The following is a 19,258-nucleotide window of genomic DNA, read 5'->3' as shown; positions in this document are numbered from 1 at the left end:
AAGTCTCTACCGTCCCATCAATGAAAAAAATTTAGAATGCTCCGTTTCTCTTGCTAGGTGACGTCTTCGATCAATAAAATTATCTTTCTTAAATTCATCTGTTACATCATAATTAATAAAAAATATTTTTATTATAATTTTTTAAAATAAAAAATATAATTGACTTATTACTTGATAACGTGATACAAATAGGGTACAATAGAATTCCTCCTATCAACAATTTCGAAGGATCCGGGATGCTTTCTTTATGCATTACGTTTTTGAATGACTAAAATACCAAAAAAAAAAAAAAACTCATATAAAATACCTGACTTTTTTACTTTTCATTTTTTTACTTTCAAATTTTAATATTTTATTTTATCAAAATTTCAAGTTGGTATATTTAGTACTCCTCTGTCATATATTGTTTCGTTTATTTATTATAATTTATATCAAAAATATCTTTAAAAATAAAAAAAAATATATTAAAAAATTATTATTTTTTTTTATAGAACAATTAAGAGCAAGATAGTCATTTCGCTCTCTTCATTAACATCGTAACCATTTGAAAATATTTTTAAAATTTTAAGAGGGCATAGTATAGATTTCGGAAAGCCAAACGAAAAAATAAAAAAATTAATATTTATATTGAAATTTTCTGCACTTTAGTCTTCTGAAATATAAAAGAGTAAAAACATATAGAACTTTATATGAATTATGAGCCATTTTAAATGGGCTACGCAATCTTTCAAAATTTTAATTTTACTATTTAATCTTTTAATTCATTTAATTTGAATCAGTCAACTACACTTTGATATTGACTTTTAAATATGTTACTTATCTTTATATATTTAGTTAGTATATTTCATACAAATTTTATAATATTCTCATTTCTATACTTAAAAAAATATTAATAATCCACTAATAAAAATATATTAGTTATTAACAATCCTTCAACCTAAATAGCTTAATAAATATCAAACATAAAAAATACACCATTTTCAGAGAACTACAAATTTATAACGAAACGACTGTGTGATAGTTTAAACGATCGAACAAAATGGTGGTTTTAATAGCTATTTCAAAAAGTCTTTAATTATTGGCGTGATAAGTTCTGAATATAAATATTAAAAAATATCATTCGTTATCTGTTTAAATTTTTAAATATTAGTGATTGGTCAATATTATTTAACAAGTTTGAGGATTGATGAACTAAATCCGCACGAGCCACCATTGACACTTTTCTATTTTATTTTTGATTTTTATTTTTTTTTTCTTTGAGAAATTTGGTCTCTTTGTTTGTTTTTTACTAATACTAATGCGGTAAATTATATATCAATTCTCTTGTACAAATTTTTTTCATAATTTTATTAATTATTTCATTAAGATGTTTTACGTCGATATATTAATAAAATATTGAATAATTCATCTTTCTCTCTAATAATTCATCTACGACATAAACTAATAGACATAAGCTAATGGAATCTTTTAAAAAGAAAAAGGTGAAAAAGTTGGGAACGTTTATTAATGCGAAGGAACATGGCCCCAATGGGATAGCATTTAAAAATAAATTAAAAAAAATAATTAAATCACCTAATAATATCATTAGGGGACAAAAATGCCCGATGTCTTGCTTTTTACAGTGGTCCTATGATTAATCGTGTGTTGGCCACGTGTGACACATCATCCAAGGCATTACTCACAAGAAGCCAAGCACCATGAATTTTTTTTTGAATAAACTCCAAAAACCACTTCTGTAGTTTTGTATTTTTTTATTTTAACATTATGTAATTTAAAGCATATTAAATTAGTGTCATATAATTTTATTTTGATCTTTTCGTCCGCTTCTCCGTTAATATTTTATTAAATTATGTATAAAAAAACTTCAGATACCCCCACCTAAGTTTATCAAATATTCACTTTAGTACCCTTTAGTTTTAACTTTGTCACTGATTTAACGAAAAAAATTCGTGAAATCGATAATAAAAAGATTAAAATGAAACCACGGGACATTAAATTGATACACTTTAAAATTAAAAAATATTAAAGTGAAAAAATATGAAACGACATGAGCGGTACTTGAAATTTTTTCTAATTTTTTTAAAATCAGTGTGCATGAAATTTCTGTTCATCAATCAATTAATATAAATATTCAAAAAAAAACTTATTATTTTTGCAACTGAAATATTAGTACTGTTTAAGATACCCTCCATTAGAAGTCAAATGAGTACAAAAATTTTCCGCACATGGGAGTCTTTGCTACTCATTCACTTAGATGGGTAAAAAAAAAAATAATAATAATTCCGACCGAGATCTTAAAATATATATATATATTTTTAATTAGATAGCAAGTTATCTGTTTCATTCATTAAGCAAAATAAATTAGGCGTACATGATGAAAGCAGCTAAGGTCTCCTAACGACGGAGATCTAAAAATGTTGGTTGGAATCAGAAGCCAACTCGCCTGAAAATCACTTTCAGGCAAAGCGCTTGTGGTCAAATTTTTATCCCACGTGAGAGCTACGTTTGGTACGACCCAATCCACCATGGTTAAGTAGTAGCCACACATATAAAGCTACAACTCTCCTTACTTGCAAGGAATTGTTTTAGTAGGGTCCAAGGAAGATAATACCAACGAGTCCAGGAAATTGCTTACACTCCTATTCACGCAAAAAAAAAAAAAAATAANTTTTATTATTATTTTTTTCCATCACATATTTCGTTACCATGCATTTATGCTACTTTTATTTTTTTTCTATACTATGATTGTGTGCATGCAACATGCGCTTTGCACAAAAATAAAGAAAAAAATTTAAGGAGATGCTTTTATAAATTTTGAAAATTTATAAATTTTATCTGATTGTAATCATCTAATCTGATAGAAAAAATAGGAAGAATTATATTAGATTTAGTCAAATTAGGTTTTTTTTTCAAATTTCATTAATTTAAAAGTTAAATATCATGTCGGTTAATACATGAAAAACTTACTGTAGAATAAAATCAAATCAATATTTTTACTCGCTCTTGTATTTACACTAGTTAAAGTGCACATGCATGTAATGCACACTTTGCACAAAAAAAAAAATAAAAAAATAAAAAAATAAACTAATTTCAAATTTTTAGAGTCTAATTAGTCAAAAGTATAGCGTCGTAACCGCTGTTAGATGAAATATTGTCTAAAAGGTTTCATTTTGAATTGTTGTAAGATTGCATTACGTGCAGTAAAAAAGTATGAAAGAAAAATATGCTGTTTGTTTCGTACGTAATATTACGTTCCACATATTATGATGAGTGGGTTACGATATATTTTCTGCGGTTTCATCGGAGAACACAGAAGTACACAGAAGTATATCCCTATATACTTTTATTCCGACTCCATTTTATCTAATAGCGTCAGATGGAGCTCAATACCAAACTAAGTCTAAACGGACCGACCGTCCTTACTATAAGTGGTAAAGGACTTTTTTGATACAGTAACATGAATTTGATGAATTGACTGACCGTCGGTACTGTAAGCGGCAAAGGACTTGATAGTTAGTACATGAGGTCTCTTAAGTTCGAATTATAGTTGATTCAATAGCATACTATCTTTCTCTCTCAAAAAAAATATTTAGTAAACGGAATTGAAACTATTAGTTATGACATGCAAAATGTAGTATTAAATATAAAAATAAATATAGTTTTTTTTTATAGTGTTTATCTTACTATTTAAAATATAATTTTATATAATATCAGACAGAGCGTAAATTAGAGTTTTTATTTTTGGAAGCTCCAAGAGAAAGCTCCATTATTGTAATTCAAAAGTGTAAAACTCATCACATGTGTGAGAAGAATCAAAAATTAACAACTCAAAGCGCGTCGAGCCAACGAAACCCCCACAAAACATAAAAATTAAAACGAAACCAAAAACCAATAAATAAATAAGTAAAATAATATTCCGCAGATTAAGATATTTTTCCAAGGTAAAATCCGAATATTCGATAAATACACCCCACCTTTTCTCACGTCCACCCCTCTCTCCCCTCTACCTAACCCCCCGCATGATCGCATCTCGCTCGTGGGTCGCGGCTCGCACCACGCACCAGCGTGGTAATAACAAAATGAGGAGTCGATGTATCTCACGTTTCTATTTGGTGGGATATTATTAAAAAAAAGATTAATTTCGGACAAATCCCTACAAACATAATGAATAACGAATACATTCCTACAGAGTTCAACTTTTATAAATTATTTTTACAGAAAGTTCTAATATTTTCAAATATATCTTTTTAATTTGTTACCATTAAAAAACTATTTATATTTTCAATTTTGTCTTTACAAATATATCCCTCTAAAAATTATAATAATATAATATAAGGTGAATAAAAATGTCAAAAACTAATTCGGATAAAATATTTAACCTATAGTTAACTAAAATTTTCTAACGAATTCTAATGTAAGGGACATATTTAAAATATCAAAATTTTTATATAAACAATATATAGAAGTTGAATTGTGTAGAAATATATTTGTTATTTACTGTGTGTAGTGTCCCGTATGAAATTAATCCTAAAAAGATAGATTTTTTATTTTTACAAATTTTTTAATGTAAAAAAAAGGAGTCGAAAGCGATGGACAAAGTTGGTGTCACGATTTAGGCGGCGACTACAATTCTCCTCACATCTCTTTCGATCCATTTGCTTCTCCTTAAAGCTCTTTCTAGGGCTTTAAAACCTAAATTTACCTCGATTTTCAGCTATTTTTCGAGGAATTTAGCTTCATTTTTGGTGTAATCTTCGAGGAATCTCGCAAAACCCCATCTGGGTTTTGATCTACAACGTCTAAATCGGTGGAAAAGAGTCGCCCTTATCGGATTGGGAGCTCTAAATCGAGAATCTCCACTCGGGTATTGTTTGATTCCCCTTTTTACTGCATAAAGTTGTCTCCTTTACTATTATTATTATTATTATATCTTGCTTACAGTAGGGTTCTTTTCTAGGGTTTGTGTCTGTGAATTCTAAGTTGGATTCAGGATATATATATATTTGATACAAGATTTTTAGGTGTTATTTGTCATAATTTGCAGTTTTAGATAGTTCTTGGGTTCTTCATCCTTGTTGCTGTTGTTGAGAAATGGGGCAGTGTTGTGGTAGAGCTTCTAAGGATTCAGATCTAGGAGGAGGGGCCAATGGCTACTATCAAAGGTCAGTACCCCCCCCTCAACAACACCCCAAGCCCTACCCCCCCTCCCCCTCCTACCAACACCCTCAGCGCCCCCGCGGAGACCCGCTACGCGCCCCTTCCCCTAAAAAACTTCCCTCCGACCCCCGCCCCGCCGCCCGCCGGCCCCCATCCCGACCCCACCAAAACCTGTCCACGCCCCCGACACCATCCTCGGAAAGCCTTACGAGGATGTTCGCCACTTCTACACCCTCGGAAAAGAGCTCGGCCGCGGCCAATTCGGCGTGACCTATCTGTGCACCGAGAATTCCACCGGCCAGCAGTACGCGTGCAAGTCGATCTCGAAACGCAAGCTCGTGAACAAGACTGATCGCGACGATATCCGGCGCGAGATCCAGATCATGCAGCACCTGACCGGCCAGCCGAATATCGTCGAATTCAAAGGGGCGTATGAGGATAAGAGTTCGGTGCACCTCGTCATGGAGTTGTGCGCGGGAGGGGAGTTGTTCGATAGGATTATTGCAAAGGGGCATTACTCGGAGCGGGCGGCCGCGGCCATTTGTAGGGCGATTGTGAAGGTGGTGAATATCTGCCATTTCATGGGGGTGATGCATCGCGATCTTAAGCCGGAGAATTTCTTGCTCGCAACCAAGAATGAAGGAGCTATGCTCAAGGCCACTGATTTTGGGTTATCCGTTTTCATCGAGGAAGGTGATAATTCTCTCCTTGTTTATGCATAGATGTACTCAATTTAGTAATGATTTCAGAAACATATTTCTTTCTTTATATAGTAATCTCTATGGATTGTTTGATATTATGATGCATTATAGGAGTTCAGCTAGGATACTATTAATAATACATACTATCCAATTTTTTCACCCTTGGATCATTAGTATTACACTAACCACCCACTCAACTCTAGGCATCCAATGGTCACAAAGTGGATAGTATCATACTATTAATATTTAATAGTATTCCAGCACAACTCTGCATTAAAGTATGTAGATTAGTAGATGAGTAATACTTCATGTACCGTAGAAGGTTTCTTAGAATACTGCCGATGAGTCAATGTTCTAAATGCGGCAGCTAGTAATTGGTTTAATTAGTTGTATCTTAGACATGGCAAGATGTCAACTCTAAAAGGCTAAACCAATTAGTAACTTCCATTTGTATAATGTTGACTTGTTAGCAATATTTTGAGGGACCTGCTAGGGTATATGAAGCATAGCTGTTAGTTGGTATGCACACCTTCATAGCTGGTTTGCAAGAAGACAATCCTAACATTTTGTTGTATCTAGTTTATTAGGAATTAGGAAAGCATTTTCTCATCATGCAATATCACTTGTTTTTGTGGACCCTAATTTCACGTATGTAGGGAGCACTCTATTTAGTATTTTTAAGCCTGATAGCTTTATTCTCAGCAATCTGTTTTGTATTACTCCAGGAAAAGTGTACAGGGATATAGTTGGAAGCGCTTATTATGTTGCTCCTGAAGTACTACGGCGTAGTTATGGTAAAGAAATTGACGTGTGGAGTGCCGGTGTGATCTTATACATTCTTCTAAGTGGTGTTCCTCCATTCTGGGCTGGTATGGATAACTCTTATTTCATTCATATCCCAAGGACTTGCTTTGCTTTCCTGTTTTTGTCTTCAATATATACACGCGTACATATAAAATAATTTAGGGGGAATTAAAAATTAATTTCTAGAGGTTTGATCTTACTAGCATCTTCAACATTGATTTTGGCAATTTAGTCCTTGAGATTTGTTCAAGGTGGCAATTAAGTCCTTCTTGTCGATTGTGTAATTTTTTTTAAAAAAAATGAAAATCTTACATAACATAAAACAATAAACAGACTATCTCATACAAGGATATAAAATATTAAAGTTTAGTTCAGTCAAAATGATTTTTAATCTGACAAAACAATTATCTTGAGTATTGTCAATCATGAAACTGTGATGTAAGTACAAACAAAGTTTCTTCTGCATGCACAAGTGAGAAAATTGAATTGGATCAAAGTAAGGAAGAATGATTACAACCCAAATTAGACCAAAACAGCCGCCCCATACTCGTGCTACTATCCCTCCTGGACGTGTATCGGGCGATTATCCAAAAATGTGTTTCTACAAATGCGGCAGCTAAAATGAAGTATCTGTGGTATTAAAATTTCATTGTCTTTGTTAAAATAGTAAAATCTGAAATAAATGCTGTTCCAGTGAAATCCAAAATTCTAATTACCCAAAGGTCTGTCTTTTTTGTTTGCTTGTTTGTTTATGGATTGCGTTTGTTTGTAGAAACGGAGAGAGGAATATTCGATGCTGTCTTGCAAGGAGATATCGACTTTGAGAGTGAACCATGGCCATCTATATCATATGGTGCTAAAGATTTAGTCAGAAAGATGCTGATACAGGATCCAAAGAAGAGAATCACTGCAGCCCAAGTTCTTGGTTCGTATCTCAACAAATTTCTGACTGATCTTTACCTCTATACACCATTTAATGCTTGTGGCTTCTGCATCGAACTAAGAATTAAATTTTCATCTATTTCTTGCTTTATTCAGAACATCCATGGCTAAGAGAAGGTGGAGAGGCTTCTGATAAGCCAATTGACAGTGCGGTTCTCTCGAGGATGAAGCAATTCAGAGCGATGAACAAGCTAAAGAAGATGGCTCTCAAGGTTGGCTTTTCAGAAAAGCACCGTATTGGGTATCAGTAAATTTATTTCTTTGCTGAGATTTCTGAACATTTTGGTTTCCAGGTTATTGCTGAAAATCTAAACGAGGAAGAAATCAAAGGGCTGAAACAAATGTTCATCAATATAGACACGGATAATAGTGGAACAATCACGTATGAAGAACTAAAAACGGGCTTAGCCCGGCTTGGTTCGAAGCTCTCGGAAGCTGAAGTGAAGCAGCTGATGGATGCTGTAAGTTGAACAATTAAATAATTCACTTTTGAGCAAGTGGCACTTTTTGGCATTTTTTTTCAGTTTGGTCTCCAGCTTTTCTATTATTAGAATTGGGTCCCTAACCTCTGCACTACTATCATCACTCAGTACCCTTTATTTTGGATTCGTTTATCAAACTGGGAAAAAGTATCATCTAACTGCCATGTAAGCAACTTTGTGGCTACTCATGAAGCAATTAAATGGGCATTTTCCATCCGATATAACTGGGTAACTGAAAATGGTGACATGTCAAATGAAGCAAAGGTCAGGGATCCATAGAATCAATTGAAAGGTTGGGGATGCTGTTGCAAGCTCGCTTAATTACTTTCAAAGTTTACTTTGTATGCTCATCTTCTTCATCATGACTCTGTTCATTGCAGGCTGATGTGGATGGAAATGGAAGCATCGACTACATCGAGTTCATCACAGCCACCATGCACCGGCATAAGCTAGAGAGAGATGAGCACTTGTACAAGGCTTTCCAATACTTTGATAAAGATAACAGCGGGTATGAGCTTTTAGTCGGGGGAAAAGGAAAAAAAAAAAAGAAAAAAGATGTGTACTTTAATCAGCCATTACAATCATAGCATGGTTAAGCATATTAAGAGGAATTAACATCTTAATTTCTTGGATTTTACAGTTTTATCACTAGAGATGAATTGGAATCAGCCCTAACGGAACATGGAATGGGTGATGCAGCAACCATCAAGGATATAATATCAGAAGTTGATGCAGATAATGTAAGTAGTTACTCTATTTTCAAGTAAAAGAATATTAATCTCATGTCCTTCACTATGAAATTTTGCTTAAATTCAGGATGGAAGGATAAATTACGAGGAATTCTGCGCGATGATGAAGGGTGGAGTTCAGCAGCCAGCTAAACTGATGTAGCTTTCCTGTCCTAAGCACTTCTGGCTAATCCTAAGATGAAATGCTGAAGCCATTAAGAGAGGAATTCAACAATTCTCGAGGCCTCGGGAGTTATGAAATGGATAGCACAAGTGTTAGATTGTATTTAATTTGTATTATTGTTATTTTTCCTATTCGGTTGGAGTCACAAGTATAACTTGAATTATGTATGATTCTACTAGGATTGGGGTATTTAGTTTGCTTCTGCTCAGAACACCAGGAAGTGGAGATTGTCCTTTTAAAGTTGTTATTTTTCATTTTTGTATGTTTCATCCAGTTACTGAAGAGTGCTCTGTACCTGGACTTCATTTTGCATGGAGAATATAAATAAGCTGTGAGGTTGGAATGTGGTACAATGGAAAGTAGTAGAATTCTATTTTATAAAAATTGCATGTTAATGACTGTCCTTAGAGCAAGTGACAAAGAGTTTAGTGGTTGGTACCTGAGATTTCAAGTTCGAATCCTAGTTAATTCATATTTCTAGCTAAGTTTATTTCTAAATGAAGTAAACGAAGCGGATAACGTGCTACTTATCTCTCAAAAAGAAAAAAAAAAAAATTGCATGTTTAGAACGCCTGTATGTATAGAATTAAGTATTCTTCTTTAGATCATATGATAATACAAAAATTCGGCAAAATCAACAAAGTAGTTTGAAACATCAACACAGTGCTGCAACTTTTTTTTTCTTCTTATTTTGCAGCTTTTTACAGGAGCAAGATGACAGTAGTAGTATTACTAGATCAAGTTTTTCGCAGCACCCTAAATATACACCTCAAGCGCAAAACAAAAAAAGGAAAAGGAAAAGAGAAATTTCTTTCCATTATTGTGCTAATATTATCATAAGCATAAGAAGGCAACACTATGAGAGATTAAAGTGTTCATGAAATTCTACTTCTGGGACTTGATCAGATTCCTTACAACATAGTGGAGAATACCACCATGGTCATAATAAGCCAGCTCCACCTGTAACAATACCAATTATAAAGTCATCACATGTAAAGAAAAAAAGTTTCAAGTATTAGATCATGCAAATATCCGACACATCGGACATTTCAGAAACATTAAACACTAAAAAGCTGCAATTTTAGCATTCTCATGACTAAATAAAAGGAAAACATTCAGTGGCTCATGCAATCTCAAATAGTAAAAAGGTTTCGCAAAAGCATGGTAGCTACAATGAGAAAGAGCTATTTATTGGATAGTTGGCAGGTCGATTTAGGAAAACACAATAATATATAGTGAGAAAACATAAATAGTAGGCAAACAGATCATGGTTGTGTATAGTTATTACTCTGCCGCTCTTCTAGTCATACATTTCTGAGAAACACCAATCCTTTTGAACAAAATCAACATTTTCATGAGTAACTCTCTTCTTCTTTTTTTTTTTTTTGAGATCGTATATTTGTAAAGGAGTGTTCTCATGCAACAGAAAAGAGTGGAAATTTACCTCTGTGTCAAAGCGAGCCGTGCATGTAAACGATTTTCCGGTATCTGTTGTCACTGTTATCTCCTGTCCCGGCCGTATCTCAGTAATGTTGGTCGGTAGGGGAATTGTGTAGCGCTCATTACCCGTCAGGCCTAGAGTCTCGGCATCCTCGCCTGGTTTGAAGCACAACGGTATAATCCCCATTCCAACTAAATTGCTGCGATGGATTCTCTCGAAACTCTTGGCTATCACTGCTTTGACTCCCTGTTATGGCAAAGAAATTCGACAAGCAATCCAGAAGAACTTAGATTTCCCGGTTGTGCAAAAACCAAAGGCAGTGTTGGAAATCGCGTGCGTACCCCTCAATACCTTGTTTACATCTATGCAAGAAAGTTTATCGCATAAACTCCTGGCAGGTGCATCAATGCAAGTATGTGATTTCAGGCGGTACGCATGCAGATAACAACTTTGTAGAGGTACATACGCTATGTCGCATATTTGTGTGGGTATAAATGCAAAAAAATCTCATAGCGATCGTAGAGAGGAAACATACCAACAACCTTGGACCCTTGGCTGCCCAATCCCTAGAGCTTCCACTTCCGTATTCTTCGCCAGCCAAAACTATGGTATCATGGCCAGCAGCCTTGTACCTCTGAGAACCAAAAAATGTAACTCGACTTAAAAAACATACAACATGAATATCATTCAAGAATATGGTGTTTTGATAGTTAGTAAATCCTAACTAGTACAAAATTATTCCTTATAATCCGAATTTACCAATCAGTCTAGGAATTAATTATACAGCAAATTTTTTTAAAAAAAATTCAAAAAACATTATATGGCAATCTTAATTAGTTTTACTGATAGTTAGCAAGAAAGAGAGTACAAAACAAAGAAATTCTTTGTGAAAAGAAGTAAAAGGATCAGAAATTCAAAAACTCACCATTGCAGCATCGAAAACATAGAGCTTCTCTCCACTTGGAATGTGAATCGTCTTCGGCCCAACTTCGCCATTCAAGAGCTTATTCACAATTCGAATATTGGCAAAGGTTCCCCTCATCATTACTTCGTCATTTCCACGACGGCTACCATAAGAGTTGAAGTCCTTTCGGGACACTCCGCGCTCAAGTAAATACTTAGCAGCCGGGCTGTCCTTGTGAATGCTCCCGGCAGGCGAAATGTGGTCCGTAGTGATGCTATCGCCTAGTTTTAGCAAGCAATATGCGTTCCGTACGCTCTGAGGCCCAGGTGGAGTCATGGTCATGTCCTTGAAGTATGGGGGGTCATGAATGTAGGTGGATTTCGGATCCCACGGATAAAGGCTTGTGGCTGGAACAGAAAGCTGGTTCCACATAGAGTTGCCCTTTGCGATTGCCTCATAAGTGTTTTTGAACATATCGGGAAGCACATTGGATTGCATAATCTGAGTAGTAACAAATTTGCAGTTTAGAAATTGTTGTAAAAGTTCAAGGGTAAAAAAAAAGGAAAGCTGAAGCTTAGAAATAAGATCTTTTGGTTGCATCATTCTTTGAAAGGTACTGAGAGAATGTGAGAGTATTACAGTGTCGTCTTTAACATAGCCAAATCTCTTCCGACATATCTTTTATGATCTTCTTCTTAGATTTCTTGATATTTTCTAGTGTTCCTGGAACCTTATAATGATAAATTTCTTACGACTAGGAGCTCACCTCCGTGATTTCTTCATTAGATGGCCATATGTCCTTGAAGTAGACACTCTTCCCATCCTTCCCTGTTCCGATTGGTTCCTTCTCAAAATCAATGTCAACCTGTAAAATGGTTAATCGACAAAGTTAATATGCAAAACATGGCATTTATTTTACAAGTTATGTGCGCAATCAGAAGAGATTCTTGTTATACATCGAGTATTTCAGACAATTACCATTCATCAGAAAACTAGTCCAGACAATTAGAAAGCAACAGGTTCAATAAGGTTTAGACTGATTCCAGTTAATCTTATCTTGCTTCGGCCAAAGATTCTAATTGTAAGATGAAAGACAATCAAGAATATTGTTGCTTACAGTGCCAGCAAGAGCATATGCGACAACCAGTGGAGGAGAACCAAGATAATTAGCTCGAGTCAAGGGATGGACTCGCCCCTCGAAATTCCGATTTCCCGAAAGCACAGCAGCAACAACAAGGTCTATACACACACCCCAATCAAAAAAAAATAAAAATAAAAAAAAGAACCAACCCTAAACCTCATGATGCCACATATACAGCACAGAATAAATAAATAAATAGCTGAAACAAAAATTAATTTACATATTAGTACTTTTGGAGTATAATTTTTCATGTACTACTCAAAAACTTAATTCCTTAAATATGTATCTTGTACTTTAAAAAAAGTGATCAGTAGCCCAGCATATCAGATGACTCCCCACATTACGATATGAAAAATTTTGTAAGCATTTGTAGTAGGATCGACACGAAAAATTCAGATTTTATAGGGGAACATATGTGTAGATTCCAACTGGAAAAACAGCACAGTTATGCATGCAGAAGTTTTGAACAAACAGAAGAGAACAATAGATCCAAGTGAAATACAGAAGTACCATTTTCGGTAATTGCTGCAGCAACGGATTCGTCAAGCTCCCCAGAGTTTCCAATACAAGTAGTGCATCCATATCCAACAGTCTGAAAACCTTGTTTGTTTAAGTACTCCTGCAAGCCACTGGGATATAAACAATACAAATCAGAGAATTATTTCTATGAACTAAGTAATATGATAAACAAGAACGCTTATGAGACGGCAACAAAAATAACGAGCAACAAATTATCATGTTAATGCTCTAGAAGTCGAATTACCTCTTGAGTAGGTATTTTGTGACAACTCCAGATCCTGGTGCAAGACTTGTTTTAATCCATGACTTAACCTGCAAAAATTAACTGTCTTAGCTTTTACAGAATTACCTCTCTTTAGAAAACAATTCACAATACAGAACCAATTTTCTTCTCATGAATTGAATGATTCGTCAACCAATGATAAGGCTAGTGCTGTAAAAGGCGACTCTTTTGAAGGATATATTTGAGAATTCAGATTTTATAAGGTATATGTAAGTAGATGATTCAACAAGGCATATATGTAAAAGCCGCTAATAGATGTTTGAAATGTAACTGATACTAACCTCTAGACCTAACTCACAAGCCTTCTTTGCAACAAGGCCGGCGCCGAGCATGACACTAGGGTTCGAAGTGTTGGTGCAACTTGTTATAGCAGCTATGACAACACTGCCATGTCTGAGCTCTGCAGGTTGTCCATGGAAAGAGAACTTCACAACTTTGTCCTGTGATTCCTTCGGTACACCGAAACCCTGCAACAATCAATTCATATACATAGTTAATATCTAAAGAAGTGAATCAAAAGTAATATACCTTGGGCTTCAACACTTGTATGCTAAAGGATCCAACTTCAAAGAAGAACAAATAGCATTTTAATTAAACTCCTATGACTTCTTGCTGCAGCAGGAGCATTGGCTTCAAATTGACACTTCTGATTCTAGAGTCCAAAATAGCTACCACCCTCAGCAAGAGCTTTAGGCGATGTGTTAGTCATCAACACCTGGTTTTTGGAAGCTTTTGGTTTCTGAAGTGGATAAGAGCTCAGATTGACCGACCAATATCAGTATGATTTCACATGAAGACTTGCGAATAGCATTGAAATAAACCAACCAAGAATAGAAGCGATAAAAATTAAAAAAAGAAAAGGAAACTTCTGCCATATCTGATGATTCACTAATCTCTCCCTACTATGTTAATGTCGAAAGATAACACATCATACATACAGCACTCCATGTCTCTCACCTTGAAACCGATTTTGTTATTAAGACAAGAATGCCAATCTGCTTTCATATCTTTCAAAGGAACTCGGTCATGAGGTCTGCCGTATAGGAAAAAGGAGAAGAAAGTTAGACAACACGAGAGGACTAAAGGCATTGAAAGAAGACGAACACAAAAAAATCACCTCTTTGGACCAGAAACACATGGTTCGACATCTGACAGATCCAACTCTAAGTATGATGAGTACACTCTCTCTACTTGCGGCTGAAGTTAATTATGAAAAAAATGTCTTAAGATAATTCGTCAACCATACATCTTAAGACAACTGAAATAATAGAACTACCTCATTGTAATCAACAAACATTTTATTTGCTCGCAAATATGCCTCTATCATTGCCACCTGTTAAATAGAATAAAGCCATTAATTATATCAGGTTTGCAAAAGTTGTGATTCATTAATTCATAATAATGAAGAAGATAGTGGTATTTCATCAGCGCTGGCGGAGCTGGCTCTCACTTAAAATAGATAGGAAACTTTCTTCACGTTCTTCGCCTTTTCTTTAACAACGTTATCATTGTAAGTTTGCAACACATAAAGAGTCAAACGCAAGCACAGCTTAAAAAGAAATTGAAGGTGCTTTCAAACTATCAAAACTAGCCAGAAAGCAGAAAGATAGGACAATCCGAACCATAATTTTTTGTAATACATATGTACTACAAGGAGCATTTAGATACTCACAGTATCGTCACTTCTTCCTGTAAGTTTTAAGTATTCGAGAGTCATGTGATCCACAGGAAAGAAACCCATTGTTGCTCCGTATTCAGGTGACATATTAGCAATCGTTGCCCTGTCAGCTACCGAGAGCTCACCCATACCCTCACCTGCATACAAAAAGGATTTCCAACTAAAGAAACAGTGTTTAAGCAGCTTTAAAAGCGGGGCTTTTCGCAAAAAACGTCTTGATTTCATTGCAATTTTGTAATTTTGTATCAACTTTTTCATTTTAGTAGTGTTGGACTAAATTCTCCTTTATGGACTGAAACATAATTGCGGGAATTCTGGTGCATGCAAAATTGGTTTAGTCAGAATTGCAACAATGAACAGGATGGTTAAAGTTGCGAATTCTAGGGGGGGGAAAAGTCGATCAACTGTGCAAAATGAAATTAAAAGTTCCGCATGTACTAACATACCATAGAACTCGACAAACTTGCCAACAACCCCATGCTTCCTCAACATTTGCGTCACGGTCAATACTAGGTCAGTGGCGGTGACACCGTCACGCAATTTTCCTCTCAACTTAAAGCCAACAACACCAGGCAATACCATGCTCATTGGCTACTCATCAAGGCAAATAATGTATTAGCCACAAATAAACTCGTATATGATACAAAGAATGCTTTTACCATAATAACTACCGAAGGAAACAAAGAAAAAACAGCACAAAAAACTAAAAGTGAATGAACAGTTCCTAGAAATACAGAATCAGCTTAAATCGTGTATGACATCTTTCGAAGCAGAAACAAGTTACGCAGTATTCAATTCCTGAAGGAATAAGAAATAGAAAAAGAAATTACAACAGAAAATTTCGTAATATTACCTGACCAAGCATTGTTGCCTCTGCTTCAATACCTCCAACTCCCCAGCCCGAGACCCCCATTCCATCAATCATAGTAGTGTGAGAATCAGTTCCTACCAAACTATCCGGATATAGGACGCCATCACTGTTGAAAACAACTCTAGCAAGATACTCCAGATTTACCTGAAATTATGCCAATTTATGTCCTCATTATGTTAGAGAGAAATAATGAATTACCATCGTATAAATTTTCAGAACTTACAGTTGATTAAGCTAAAAGAAAGGACCTCCAGGAAAACAATGAAACATGGAAAGAAAAGCAGGGCCTGTTTAAAACAGTAGATTTATCTAAAACTATGATTACGATTTTGTTCTGCAGTGGAAGGGCAGTTTGAATCCTAAAAGTTTAAAGTGCTCAGAGTTACAAGATGAGAAAAGAATCCTGATTTTCTTTAGCAAATTCACCCAACAAAAGAAGGTAGACTAACTAGCAAAATTTTCAGAAAGCAGTCACTTTTACCTGATGAACAATACCGGAACCTGGCGGAACAATAAGCATATTATGAAAAGCAGTGGATCCCCATCTAAGGAAAGCGAAGCGCTCTCTGTTTCTGTGGAACTCCAGTTCCATATTCGCCTGAATTGCATTTTCTGATCTTGCCACGTCGACTTGCACTGAGTGATCAATCACGAGATCTACCGGAACCTGCATACGAGAAAGAACATTACTTCAGGCTAAGCAGGCGACAGAATCAAGTGTAAATTTTACGATAAGAAAGAAGAGAGCTTAAAAGCATTAAAAACATACGGAGTGAAAAACGAAAAAAAAATTTAATGGAAACATCGATGTGAGCACACACCAATGGATTGATCTTATTAGGATCGCTATCCAATTTGGCCATAGCATCACGCATGCTAGCGAGGTCGACAATAGCTGGAACACCAGTGAAATCCTATGAACAAGAGAAACAGTTAAATAAGTTACTAGTACCTTTAACTATGAAAAAGTCTAGAATGAAAAAGGATATCACCTGCAGAAGAACACGAGCCGGCTTAAATGGTATTTCAACTGATTGTGGGGAGGTGTTCTCCCAATCGATAATTTTTTCGACATCATTTTTGTTAATCTGGAAGCCGTCGCAGTTGCGGATTGCCGACTCAAGAAGAATCCGGATTGAATACGGTAATTTATCTGTGATATACACAAGAACGAAGCATCCATCATGTCAACAACAGAACTTGTTCTTATTACTTCCTGATATGAAACAAGAGATAAAGTTCACTTTAAAAGCATTGAAAACCCTCCAAACTCCACATGGATTTTATCATTGATTCATATTGGAACACCAAATGCAAAAATTACTTATAAAACTAGCCCCTAAAAACAAAAGTACATAACATGAGGATGCGCTTTGATACAACCAATACCAAGATGGTCAAAAAAACTACAAGAAGCGTCGCATTAGGCGAACGACTCTAATCAATGGAACTCTTTATAAACAAATTGTTATAGCATCTATCAAATTAGGAGAGAATATGCATTACCTATTCTTGGATCATTAAGAGCAGGTAAACTGTAATACTTCCCATATTCCCCTCCTCCGGGCTTCGGCAGGCTCGTCAAAATGTGCTCGAAACAATTCCCAGCAGCTGCCCCACAAGGAAGCAGCAGATCAATAGTCACAAACTAATCAGAATCACTCTATAATTACTCCAAATCATTCATCATAAAAATTTAGCATTACCAACATAATTAGACTTTTAGTTAACGAGTATTGTTAAATATAAATATCACCATTCTCTACCGGTTTAAGCTTTTAGAGTATAACGATTGTTTATGTATAAGGACTAAAGTAACACACATTGTTTAAGTTTTGTTTAAGATCGTATCAGCGTAGGAGATTCTGAATTGAATTTACCCATAGTTGAGAACTCCCTCTCCGACGGCTCAATTGCGACACCGGAGCTCACTATCTGATCCCGGAGACTACCCAGAGACCTCCAATCGGATCTCGACGGCCGAAAAGGCGACGACCCAACGACCGGTCGAGGGAAAGTGCAACGAGGCCGCGAGAAGAAGCCGATCGATCTCGACGCACAACGTGAAAAAGCCGGAGCTTTTGAGAGAGGAGAAGAGATCCCAGAAGCCAATTTCCTAAAAGCAGCAGCTTTGCTCATGTACATCACAGCACAAGATAGATAGATAGAGAGGAGAGAGAGAGAGAGAGAGGAGAGGAGAGTTGGGGTTTTGAAGAGTTCGTTTTTTTTTTTTTTTTTTTTTTTTTAATGCAGTCTCTGGAGAGGGAGAGGAGTTAATTACGTGCGTGTTTTGGAGGGTACGAGAAAGGGCGCCAAAGCAGAAGGAAACACGTGTGTCTGGAAGTTTCAAGAAGAGAGGTGGCGTGGATCAGCTGTTGCTTCTTCAACAGTAAACATGGGTTTTTTTATTTTTTTTCTGCTTTGTCTTTTGTAGTTCTTTTTTGCAACACTAGATAGTAGTGCAACTCAAGCAGATGATAGAGATTGAAGTTTGAGACGATGCACTTGATGTTATATAGATGCGCTAAGTACTATCGATGATAATTTTACAAGAAATTTCGACGTTTTAGGCATGTCTCATTATGGCGAGCGCACTATAAAATTTAGGACACGTTTGTTTACGAGGAGCTGTAAGTCATTGAGAATTTGCACGAGTTTACACGATTATATATGGCACCAGATGAAAAGTCACAAGCTCTCGCCAATCATCCCTTGGCACTCTGCCTCACAATCCCTAAACACAAGAACCAAAACTCAGAACAGCTGCCAAAAACTCGGGAAGAATTTCTATGATGCTTTAAATTTTTTGGCTTCAATGCATTCACAAATAAAGCATGTCCGAACCCCACAGGGAAGTTCTCAGTCCCACTATTGTGTATTGTACCTTTGTCAGAAATGTCAGAAACCATTGTTTTGTCACGGGGAGCCACGTACTCCAACAGACCAACACTTCAACTTTAGTGTTTTTAAGATTATTGTACTTACGTTCAGCCGAGAGAGCTGGGTGACGATGTACATATTGTCCGAAAAAGGTGAAGGGGAAGGGATGGTGGACAAAGTAGAAGGGATGGTCTATCTGAATTGGCCGCATGTTGGTAGATCATTTGGAAGGCGAGGAACAACCTTATCTTTCGTGACATCCAGTTTGACCCCATATTAGCGATGCGTAGGCTCAAGTTTTTGATTGATTCTTGGAAAGACAACCTATGATTTTTTTTTTCTCTCTATTTGGGGCCATGGTTGCCTCACCTCTGTAGTCTAATTCACTTATTCAATGAATGAAGCAAGTAGCGTGCTACCGATTCTCAAAAAAAAAAGATTATTGAACTTACAACATATGATAGTTGATTTAGTTACCAATGCCATCTTAAGATTAATACAGGCCAAAACCTCAACTATCGCAGACAAAGTTTGATAAAACTT

The 19,258-nt window shown here is 35.8% G+C and overlaps 2 protein-coding genes across 3 annotated transcripts; one reads left to right on the top strand and one right to left on the bottom strand.

The window, feature by feature from the left end:
- On the top strand, window positions 5,022-9,351 carry LOC109715317 (calcium-dependent protein kinase 2-like). The gene is given in 9 exon segments (XM_020240260.1): window positions 5,022-5,229; window positions 5,232-5,850; window positions 6,584-6,727; window positions 7,435-7,587; window positions 7,701-7,816; window positions 7,898-8,065; window positions 8,467-8,594; window positions 8,727-8,826; window positions 8,903-9,351. Coding segments are annotated over 9 exon segments (1,641 nt in total). The 5' UTR covers window positions 5,022-5,091; the 3' UTR covers window positions 8,978-9,351.
- LOC109715792 (putative aconitate hydratase, cytoplasmic) lies at window positions 9,580-18,057 on the bottom strand. Of its 2 annotated transcripts, XM_020240965.1 has the most exons (20): window positions 17,716-18,057; window positions 17,342-17,446; window positions 16,828-16,988; window positions 16,657-16,749; window positions 16,317-16,502; window positions 15,818-15,979; window positions 15,411-15,555; window positions 14,959-15,101; window positions 14,563-14,619; window positions 14,404-14,483; window positions 14,244-14,319; window positions 13,568-13,753; window positions 13,248-13,315; window positions 12,995-13,113; window positions 12,461-12,582; window positions 12,110-12,208; window positions 11,365-11,844; window positions 10,975-11,073; window positions 10,443-10,685; window positions 9,580-9,958 (listed from the first exon to the last, which is right to left on the bottom strand). In XM_020240965.1, the coding sequence occupies exons 1-20, from the start codon at window positions 17,978-17,980 to the stop codon at window positions 9,884-9,886; spliced, it is 2,964 nt and encodes a 987-aa protein (XP_020096554.1). In that variant the 5' UTR covers window positions 17,981-18,057; the 3' UTR covers window positions 9,580-9,883. The 2 variants fall into 2 exon arrangements, with proteins under 2 accessions (XP_020096554.1, XP_020096555.1); XM_020240966.1 differs by lacking the exons at window positions 14,244-14,319; window positions 14,404-14,483; window positions 14,563-14,619.

This window comes from Ananas comosus, linkage group 9 (assembly GCF_001540865.1).
Source record: "Ananas comosus cultivar F153 linkage group 9, ASM154086v1, whole genome shotgun sequence".
NCBI lineage: Eukaryota > Viridiplantae > Streptophyta > Magnoliopsida > Poales > Bromeliaceae > Ananas > Ananas comosus.
Note: the sequence above shows the minus strand (reverse complement) of the source record. Positions and strands in the feature narration are given on the sequence as shown.

What these genes read in the sequence shown, in the direction of transcription:
- LOC109715792 (XM_020240965.1), bottom strand. Translation starts at nt 17,980, where the DNA reads ATGTACATGAGCAAAGCTGCTGCTTTTAGGAAATTGGCTTCTGGGATC. An exon ending in ATAACAAAATCGGTTTCAAG is followed by an intron (nt 13,754 to 14,243) that starts GTGAGAGACATG and finishes TGATTGTTGCAG; the next exon opens with GGTTTCGGTGTACCGAAGGA. An exon ending in TGCAGCAATTACCGAAAATG is followed by an intron (nt 12,583 to 12,994) that starts GTACTTCTGTAT and finishes GTGTGTGTATAG; the next exon opens with ACCTTGTTGTTGCTGCTGTG.